This window comes from Periophthalmus magnuspinnatus, chromosome 10 (assembly GCF_009829125.3).
Source record: "Periophthalmus magnuspinnatus isolate fPerMag1 chromosome 10, fPerMag1.2.pri, whole genome shotgun sequence".
In the NCBI taxonomy this organism is placed as follows: domain Eukaryota; kingdom Metazoa; phylum Chordata; class Actinopteri; order Gobiiformes; family Gobiidae; genus Periophthalmus; species Periophthalmus magnuspinnatus.
This window is the reverse complement of record NC_047135.1, coordinates 28,981,542-28,992,436: the sequence shown is the minus strand read 5'-3', so window position 1 is coordinate 28,992,436 and position 10,895 is coordinate 28,981,542. Positions and strand designations below refer to the sequence as shown.

The 10,895-nt window shown below is 37.9% G+C and overlaps 2 protein-coding genes across 2 annotated transcripts; one reads left to right on the top strand and one right to left on the bottom strand.

Annotated features, from left to right (window-relative positions):
- Positions 1-5,373: 5,373 nt before the first annotated feature.
- gla (galactosidase, alpha) lies at positions 5,374-8,355 on the top strand. Its single transcript, XM_033973873.2, has 7 exons — positions 5,374-5,634; positions 6,186-6,360; positions 6,895-7,069; positions 7,149-7,240; positions 7,307-7,468; positions 7,571-7,768; positions 7,869-8,355. Exons 1-7 carry the CDS (start codon positions 5,387-5,389, stop codon positions 8,169-8,171), a joined length of 1,353 nt encoding a protein of 450 aa, XP_033829764.1. The 5' UTR covers positions 5,374-5,386; the 3' UTR covers positions 8,172-8,355.
- A 134-nt stretch (positions 8,356-8,489) lies between these two features.
- rpl36a (ribosomal protein L36A) lies at positions 8,490-10,670 on the bottom strand. Its single transcript, XM_033973875.2, has 5 exons — positions 10,583-10,670; positions 9,988-10,093; positions 9,354-9,421; positions 9,160-9,282; positions 8,490-8,566 (listed from the first exon to the last, which is right to left on the bottom strand). Exons 1-5 carry the CDS (start codon positions 10,583-10,585, stop codon positions 8,546-8,548), a joined length of 321 nt encoding a protein of 106 aa, XP_033829766.1. The 5' UTR covers positions 10,586-10,670; the 3' UTR covers positions 8,490-8,545.
- Between the last annotated feature and the right edge of the window lie 225 nt (positions 10,671-10,895).

Genomic DNA, 10,895 nt, shown 5'->3' with positions numbered 1-10,895 from the left:
TGAATTTACCTTTTGAATATTCCTTATGAAAGTACAATGTAATCAACAGGGAAATCTGGCTCTGAGAGTATGACATCATCACATTCATTCAGGATCAGCATCAGCCATGAAAAAAAAACATATCGGTTGATCTCTAATCTTGACCATCCATCTGATTTGAATACACACATTTGCATCGCTACTTTTCCTAGTGAACAATGAGTAGATCTATTAATCAAAAAGCTGTTAAAACTTACGCTCTCACTAGAAATAAAGTATGTGCCACTTTATTTTCTCTGCTCCCACTGCACGGCACCACAGAAACACGCTCTAGGCTGCGAACTCACCTGCAGAAATCAATTTGCAGGTCTGTGGTAAACCATGAGACATATTGAACTGCTATACTGAATAATTTCTTCAGGTAATGCAAAGGCGACATTGCGGGGAACGACTCCATTTTTCAACCCTAAGTGAAAAATTAAGCCCCGAGTATATATTATTTAAAAAAAGAACCGCATTGATTGAGCTTTTTGTACAAAACAGAATACTCCAAAAGATTTTACTTCCCGGGTGAGCTTTGGGGGGGCAGTGAATGCTTGGTACATGCATGATTTGGCTTATCGGAGTCCGCAGGGCTTTTCTTGGCATCAGTATATCTCTCAGTGAAAAGGTCAGCGCCTGCTTCTGTAACACAGATGCAACATGCGACCCGTGGAAGATAAGTCGGAACTCGGAGGAAGGCTCACTCGCTTCTCACGGAGCAGTGGAAATTGTGCGTGTACAGTCCCCGCTGCTTGTGTACAGTAAATAGATGATTACTACATGTTGTGAAAAGGTGGTAGATACTGAGGCATGCAACAAAGGTCACCGTTTGACACATATCCTAGTTCAGTCTGGTTTCAGTTTTAGTCTAGTCCTGGTTTAGTCCTGGTCTAGTTCTGGTTAGGTCCAAGTTTAGTCCTGATTTACATTTGGTCAAGTCCTGGTCTAGAACTTCTGGTTTAGTCCTGGTCTAGTTCTGATTTAGTCCTGGCCTAGTCTTGGGTTAGTCCTAGTCTAGTCCTGGTTTAGTGTTGGTGTAGTTCTGGGTTAGTCCAGACTAGTCTTGGTTTAGTCTTGGTGTAGTCTTGGTTTAGTCCTGGTCTAGCCCTGGTTTCGTTTTTGTTTAGTCCTGGTCTAGTCCTAGTGGATGCCTACTGGAGTATTATGAGTAAACTTACTAGTAATGTTGCCCTCTAAAGTAAAGTTTGTTACTTAAATAAAAATACAGATACAGAGGTTACTCAAGTAAAAGTACCAAATGGAAAAAATCTACTTAAAATGCACTTCAAGAGTAAAAAGTAAAAGTAAGTATTTCACATAGGTTGCGAATTTTTTAAATACACAAAATGCATGAGTAAAAAAAAACTGATTTGTATTGCCACTGTTGACCAAAATATGTATAATAATTAAAAAAATAAATCAATATCACTGCATTTTATACTTTATGTTTATTTGCTCAAAGCTGAGGCTTGAACTCAAAAACTTTTGTCAGGATGTTACCACGAACATGGTAAAGATAACCCCTCAAATCAAATGAAAAGTGCGTACTCTCAAATGTAGTGAAGTAAAAGTAAAGAGTATCCACTGTAAAATGTATTTCAGTACAGAGTACAGATACATAAAAATTCTACTTAACTACAGTAGGCTACTTTACTGCTTTTACTTTTTTACCTTCCCCCACTGTATTACATCACTTAGTTTTAGAGTAGTTTACTACCTGTATACATGATTAACACCCATTTCTGGTTGTATTTAAAAGTTGTATGTATTCACTTCTGAAGAATTTGGCTACCTGTAACATTTCCCATTAATATTTTTAAAAATGAATTGATTTTCATTCAAAAGCAGTGTCTGAAAATCATAACATAGTCGATGTCTGAAAGTCTGAAATATGTTTAATTCACAAGTACAAGGTCATAAAGTGTGTTCTTTCAAGTGTGTTGGTCAAATTTTTACACCAAGATTCAAGGAAATGCTTTGTTTATTACTTCTTATGGGCAAATCATAATCCACTTAACTACAAAATAACAAAAAATACAGCTGACTAAAGTAGATACTAGTGCAAAGCTGCAGTAGATGAATAAAATGCCAACTTCACTTTAAGCCCTTGTCAAAACTGCCCTATGGCTCTGTCTCATTCTGGCGTCTGAAGAATGGCAAAGTCTCTAAAAATATCACAACAAACAAATAGTCAGCTTTCAGTCCGTAAATATCACCAAAGTACTTCTGGTTGTTTATTTTCTGAACGCAGGGGCTACTGTAGGCCGTAACCCGCCCCAAAACAAGAGCAAAACAACAGCAGCTTCAACTCACTCGAGCCAGTCTCCAAAAACAAACCAGTAACTCACGTATAAAACCTTCACGTCAACTTGTCGGCATAGCAACCAAGTATCACATACAAAAGCAGTAACGTTCACAACAACACAAACAATTACAAGAACAACAAAAGGTGCCAACCCTGAACTAAATACAAAATATCAGATCATTACAGTACAATATGGCGCTGCAGCTACAGTAGGTCATTCTTTGAGTACACACATACTTATACACCTCTATAGAATGAAATACTATTAATAATACTTGTTTCAAAGTACCAAACATGCCATCCACTCGCTACAGAGCTCATTAATTACAATATTTCACATGTACTCATCTGGTATTCACATTAGCAGAAAATGAGACCAATTATCTGCTAAAGAAGTGTGACTGATTATTATAGTTGTTGTTTGAAAAGAAAAAAAACTGTATTTCTTTTGATAGTGGCCCTTAGCTATAAATGCTATAAATATGAATAATGTTGTTGCTAAATTATTTATTATAATTAAGATTTATTGAGGAAAAAAAAAAGCTTTCAGTTCACCCAATATCTGCAAGGTAGCTTAAGGGAAAATGGAGGAAATGGTTACAGTCTGATGAGTTTTTTATTTTGTTTACCAGTGCAGGATAAAGTAACACACAAATTACCCAATAGGCTTTTGTACATATTTAATTACTAACGTGTGAAGATGTAGTTTTTGGTCTTAGAATGTACCACACTGCTAGGAAACTCTCAGTAATTCCTTTTTGGAAATAAAAGGAAGAATAGGAAACTGCTTATCCAGTCATAACTCCACTCCAGAAATGATAAATGAAAAATAATGTTGAAAAATGTCCCCAGTTAACAGCACAATTTACAGCTGATAAGATTGTTTCTATAGGTATTACCAAAGCTATTTCAGAGGCTCTCAGATTAACAAGAGCCTTAAAGCAGCACCATCAGCACGTGTGGACTCTCCCCAGTGACGTTCAGATATAAACAATGTCAGGAGCTCATTACAGGTCAATAAATGCCTTTCTTTCTTTTTCGTTTTTTTCTCTTCTATGAATGTAGCATGAGAACATGTTCCATATGACTATGGCATACCTGTGTTTCTCTTTTCATTCTGTCCATATCTACTTGAGAAAGTTATACATCTGTCATGGCGCTGTCTTCTGTTAGGGGTCCAGGTCCAGTGGTCGAGGAAGTATTCATATTTGTTATTTAAGTAAAAGTACAGACCAAAAAAATAAAAGTATGACATGAAAAAATCTACTCAAGTGAAGTATTAAAGTATTAAAGTACCCATACCCGTATTAAAGAACCTGTAAGTAAAAAATGTACTTAAAGAGTAAAAAGTAAAAGTATTTTGCATGTTTGAGTTCTTATAAAGATTTGAATGTTTTGATTTTGATACAGATTTGTGCTGAACTTTGTTCAACAGACACAAATGAACACATTTTTTCCTTATCTGTTTGTTTGTTCAAACTATGAACATGTTAAAAATAAATCCTGCTCTCAAATGTAGTGAAGTAAAAGTATTCACGTTACACTTAAGTACCTTACATTCCACCACCATTCCCAGGTCCAAATTTTGGCAGAGTCAAATTTAAATCTGACATTTCGATGCTTGGAGGTTTGGAGCCTCACTGGTTTGAACAAAGGACAAAGATTTTGTATGAGGCCAGTCTCTGGGTAAAACCTCTTATAATGATAAGGGCTGACAAAAAAGAAAAAAATTACCCTTGACATTTGACAAAAGGTCAGGTTTTGTATCCATTTTACAATCCGACAACAGTGGGAATATAAGCATTATCATCATCAGGAATTCTGCCAACTCACAATTGTTTATTGCTCTTCACTGCGTGAGAAGAAAAGACAACAAGCCAAGCACTGACAGATCACAGGGCTATTTACAGATCTGTCTCATGACACTATAACCTTGCTTTGTTTTTGTTATAATAAATAAAGTCAGTGCAAACTCCATAATCATTTTATTATGTTTGCTCTAAAATACAACCATAACAAAGTAGGCACATCTCATCAGTCTCTCTGCATGTGTTTAGAGCATCTCTGACAGTTTCAAGTGAAAACATCCAGATTCATTTAGCTAAGCAGAGGGGTGTCCATTTACCACTAAGGAACATGTTGTTTTTACTTCTTTTAATGACTCAACAGTCAAACTGTTGTGTTGGATCCAGTGCTAATAAATAGCTTGAAGCCACATCAATATGTACATAGTCCTGCTAAATTATAGCTCATGGCATGTATGGCAATTTTGATTAGCAAACCTCCTCTGGGAACTCAGCAGTGTGCAGTTTTCTTTAAGGGAATTCAGCACTATGCACTGCAGAAATTCACTGCCACATTATGTATCTATTTAATTGTTCAAGACAAGTAAATTATAGCCTATTATATGTAGTTTTGTGTTGCTTATAGTCACTTTCAAATTTGTATAGTTATAGGCCAATAGTTAAGTTATCATGCAATATGCCCACATATAATTTTAGGCATCCTGAACAGAGCAAAAAGTAGAGTAGAGCAAATTTGTACTCAAGTAAGAATACTGCTAAAGGCTAGTTTTTAGAATTGGCTATAGGCTTAGTAAGTCTATTTGTTGAACACAGGCTACTGCTCAAGTACAACCTATTGAGTGAACATTTTGAACGTACCATCTGATTTGACAGTTTATACGCTTATGTAAAACTTAAAATAATTTCATGTGACTTATTTCGCCTATAGTTGTACAGATAGAATATTTACATCTTAAACTCAAGCTAAATACTGCATGGCCTTGATTACATGTGGAACAGGGTGATGTAGGATCAAGTACACACAATTTAAAATGTAAATTATAGTACACAATATGTAATATGCTAAAACATATCACTCAAAACATCAAATATCACTCACTTCCCATACCTGACATAGTTACTGGTGTCATCTGACTGATATCACCCAGCTCACCTGACTCAGTCTATAGATGCTCCTCATTGGACAAGGACAGAGACGCATTTCGCTCCTATTGGTCCAGACGCCTGTCAGTCTTCAAGAGGCGGGACGGACGCTATGAATACAAGGAAATGTGCTTGTTTTAAGATTCCATGGTTTAAATCAGCCTGTAATAGCGGGGCATTGATTACCTGCTGTGAGACGATGGCGGGAGCTGTGTTTGTCTTCACGCTCGTTGTTTTAATGAGTTTTGCCGCGGACGCCTTGGACAATGGTTTGGCACTGACACCTACTATGGGCTGGCTGCACTGGGAGAGATTCATGTGCAATACCGACTGTAAAACAGACCCCGACAACTGCATCAGGTATGACTGCAGCATTGTTTTGTTTTTATGGTGAACAAGCACAATTACGCACAAATTTAAAGAGTCTCTTAAGCATTTTCAGCACAAACCCACTAACTTCTCTCTCAAAATTGACACAAGGTTTACCGGAAGTGGTTTTGAGAAGCCTGTAGGGGGCAGCCTTTTTCAATTTTGTAAAATCAAAGTAATTTCAGTGCAAACTAAATAATAATAATAATATTAATAATAATAATAATTCCACCAAAATGGCTTAATGTGACTGGGAGCCTATGCCTGCAGCACAGTTCTGATTGCATTTTTTTTATTTGCTTTGAATGATCCAGAGCCTGTAATATCCTTTATTTGTTGGGCACTATTCTCCAGCACTATTACACACAGAAGCCAAAGACACTGAAATAACTAATCGAGACTTTAGTTTCATAAGAAGCAAAGAAACAAGGCATAAAAAATAAAAAAAACCCACACACACATTGAAATATTGGCATCTTCAGCCATGATCATATTATTATAGAATTGGCAGTGATTCCTGTGTTGTCCTGTTTCCCTGGCAGTGAGCGGCTGTACATGCAGATGGCAGATGTGATGGTAAAGGAGGGCTGGAAAGATGCTGGGTACGAGTACGTCTGCATAGATGACTGCTGGACCTTCCACAAACGCGATGCTCAGGGCCGACTGCAGGCGGACCCCGACAGGTTCCCCAGTGGAATTAAGAAACTGGCAGACTATGTGAGTTGTCATGACTAGGCATAGATAATATGCCCAACAAAAATCCAAAGCTTCATTTACTTTGCTTGTAATGTGTTTGTTTTCAAAACGGAATGGAATTAAGTTGTTTTATACATTATTATGTGCTAAGCTATACACACAATTTGCATATATAGTAATTTAAAAATAATACAGTATAGCAATGATATTGATTTTATAGTACTCAAAAATCCCCTAACAACAATTATATTTTCTAGAAATATGTGAGTATGTCATACTCTACAATGGAAGGCAAGAGTGACTTTTTTCTATTTATTACATGAAATATCTGATGGGAAAATTCACATTTCACAAACCTTAGAACTTGCTGTCTAAAAACAAAAATCTACATTTTAACAACATTGATTTTAGCTCCCCTCCATCTGTATTTAATGTTTGGCCTATATAAGTTGGGCCATTTGAAATCCAGCAAAACATTGGGATCATTTGTATTGCACTGCCACCTGCTGGTTAAAAAGTAGGCAGTACTGATAATGATTTGACTTCCTCTTGTAGATCCATTCTAAAGGCTTGAAGCTGGGCATCTATGCAGACCTTGGCTATAAGACCTGTGGAGGGTACCCGGGCAGTCTGGGCTACCATGAGATTGATGCCCAGACGTTTGCTGACTGGGATGTGGATCTGCTTAAGTATGATGGCTGTTATTTGGAATGGAAACTGGTCGGAGAGGGTGAGTCCAAATCAAAAATCAACTTTTAGTGCACCTACAGTGGTATTTAGTTGGATAATTTTATACAATTCTATTTCAGGTTACATAAATATGTCAAAAGCTCTCAACAACACTGGAAAGAGCATCCTTTACTCCTGTGAATGGCCTTTGTATGTGTGGCCTTTTGATAAGGTGAGAGGTGAGGTAGTTCTGTTTATATTGTATTTGTGAACAATTTATTTAAATTCTCTCCTCCAGCCCAATTACACAGCCATCCGTGAGACGTGCAATCACTGGCGCAACTATGCAGATGTGTATGACTCATGGAGCAGCATAAAGTCCATTTTGGACTGGAGTGCGAAGTATCAAGACATCATCGTCCCCTCGGCTGGACCAGGAGGCTGGAATGACCCTGATATGGTGCTACTCTACACAAATTGATAAGCATGACAGAATCACTGAACTAGTGTAGATTTAGCGCTGTCATCATTCCATCATATCTGGAGCCATTTTGTCTTTCAGCTGGTAATTGGGAACTTTGGCCTAAGTCATGACCAGCAGGAGTCCCAGATGGCCTTATGGGCTATTATGGCAGCCCCTCTGATCATGTCCAATGACCTGAGAGACATTTGCCCGCGGTCAAAAGCACTGCTACAGAACAAATACATCATAGCCATCAATCAAGACCCACTGGGCAAACAAGGGTACCAGACTAGCAAGGTATGTTCCCCAAAGGCTGTACAATTAATATTCAATTTATCTTGCTCAATATGTATTCCTATAAAAGTATCATATTGTAATGAGAATATGCCTGTTTTAGGGAAACGACTTTGAGGTATGGGAGAGGCCACTCTCTGAGAACAGACTGGCCATGGCTGTGATGAACCGTCAGGAGATCGGTGGCCCTCGTCGGTTCTTCCTTGCTGCAGCCCCAGGCTGGGAGCTGTGTAATCCTAAATGTAACATCACCTTGATCCTGCCTAAGTACCAGGAGCTGGGAGTTGTGCCTCTCCAGACTGACTTGATGCTCCCAGTGAACCCGTCTGGCACCATGCTGTTGACGCTCACTCCCCTCCAAAACACCTTACAGGACCACAAGCTCCGCTGGAACAGCACCTTGTAAATGAAATGACTTTTTTACATTGCCCTCAATTTTGAGCTTGACAGTTTAAAGGCACTTTAAGATTTGTTTCTATTATGGATTTTAAAATCAAATACATTTTAATAAACTAGACAAATTAATGTACTATTTTATTCAAAATGGAGAGTAATCAATGTTATGACACAGCCAACTTTGTTTTTATAAAAATGCTTAATTTTAAGGTCGCATTTCCATTTTACTGTCAAGGATCTTCATTGCCCATAAAAATACTCTGACAAGTTACTGAACAATTCAAGCAACCAAGAGATGTAACCAGTTAAGGAAACTCCCACACTTAAGTTTAACACATTTATTGAAAACTGTGACAACATTACTCCAGAAGACTGGTCCACAGTTTAAAACTGGATGACCTGGCCCTGAAAAAGAAAGTACAGAATTGTTAGAGGATCCTCAATAATAAACATTTACCATTACTCATGCAAATTCAGACAACACTGATAGCAATATACATGCTTGCTCCAACTGATGTAGGTTATTGTGTACATATAAATAATATCTTCAGTGATGCCGAGTCAACTCATAAGTTAAATAAAACACATTGGTGTTAACTATGAGTTATATTTTTGCACAATATATTTTACACTATAAAAGATTGGCCATCTGGCTCAGGTCTGACTAAATCGCTTTGTGGTCAATCTAAAGAACTAATGTCAGATCTGATAAAAGCTACACAAGAGTCAAATGTAGTTCAAGATCATGACAAATCTATTCCCTGCAAGAAATATGGTCTTCTGGCCTGTTCCACACTAGCTGTCAAGTGATTCATTCAAATCATCTTGACCCCATTTTGTTCACATGCTTAGAATCATGATAATCTAAATCAGTTGCCAAAATTGTCATGGACAGTTCACAGATTGTTATACTAAACTTTCTGTATTTGACGGGAGACAAAAAAAAAAGGAAAAAAAAAGGAAAAAAAAAGGGTGGGGGGGGGGAACAGTCCACATACCTTTCTCTTCTTGTCACCTCCCAGCTCAAAGTGCTTGCATCTCTTGATGGCCAGCATTCTCTTTGATCGGCAGTTGGGCTCCACACACTCAAGCCTCAGCACAATCTTCTTTGTTGTCTTAGCCTGCAGATGGCAACATGACAGTTAATACATTCAATACTCTTGACAAACTGTAAGCATCTATTTTCACTTACTTTTTTCCTAAAAATAGGCTTTGTCTGGCCACCATACCCGCTCTGCTTTCTGTCGTATCTCCTCTTACCTAAAGATCGGAAAGACTTAAAATCAGTTTAACATGGAATGGATATTGTCCACACGCATTTTCTCTATTTTACAAAGCATTTTAAAAGTTTGAAAGACGTTAAATAGTTGACAGTGGTGCGACAGCAGTTCTCCAAAGAAACAGCACAAATCTCATCCAAAATAGAAAAAAAAGATACATACAGAAACACTAACATTTAACTTAATGAGAAAATGTTTAGTACGCTGCTGTGGCATGAAGGGTCACAGCTGAAAAAGAAAATTAAATTCTATCTGAGGGATTACAATCACAGCTGCCCATTTGAGCCACTCAGAAGGGTACAAATCACCAATTCACCTCTACCATAGGACTCATGAACACTACAACACGCCTGTCACTTAACAATGCTTGTTTAATGGTTTAATGCTTATTTGTACTTAAGTTATAGCATCACTTTGTCTATATGCTACATTTTACAACATGTGCCAATTAATACTTTGGGGCAAGCATAACTAGGATGTTACTGTTTGAAAACTAGTCACAGACAAAGGCAATAATAAATGTAATTCTCATGAATGAGCACTCACCCTGAGCATAGAGGGAATCCTTTCCCTTCTTGTACTGGGTTACTTTGTGAGGCTGATGCTTCTTGCACTTTTTGCAGAAAGTTCTGCGAGTCTTCGGGACGTTCACCTGTGCACAGCAAAAAAACAGAATTAAAGCCAAAATATAAAAAGGCTCACATCATATCAGGAAAGCTGTCACATCATAACGTGGTACAGAACGGACCACTGTCAAGCTAGTTAGTTAGCAAGTTAGCTTTGGCCCTCGTCCTAGTGGTTTGAAACTGCTCTTTTACTTGTATACAAACACACAATTGCAGCACAAAACCAATGGACATGTTTGAAATTTAACATGTACTCCGTTCGTGAAAAAAGCATCAATAAACCACGCTAGTGTGGAATGTGCACCTGGTTAATGCGAAGTAGTAGAACATACGTGATACAAACAAGCCAGGCGAATACTTTGGTGCATCCAACCACCAAAACACATTTGATCAACACAATATCCAGAGATATGTGTTCTCTAGTTATTTAACCACACGACTGTACGAATGAGATAGTTCAGTTAATCCTAAATAAGGCAGATTATTTGTGATTGTGTGAAACAATCGTATCTTACCATGGCTGCGCCCCGATGCTACGCGAAAGAGGAAGAAGGACCCGGAAGCGCTCCCTAATGTAGCGAGGACCGCGCGTGTGCGGCACTGCCCTCTAGCGGCGAGGCGACCCTGGAGCGCCGTCAACTTTAGAAAACCTGATCACAGAAAATGAATGGGAATTTAAGTCATTAATCCGCGTGAGTATGTGTGCCACTGTCATAAATAACAGAAACACATAACTAAATAATCAAGTAACAGAATTTATGTAGCGTAAAATATGATTTCTATGCTTTTACAAGATATTCCTCTAATATTCGATTTCTAATTTTCCTC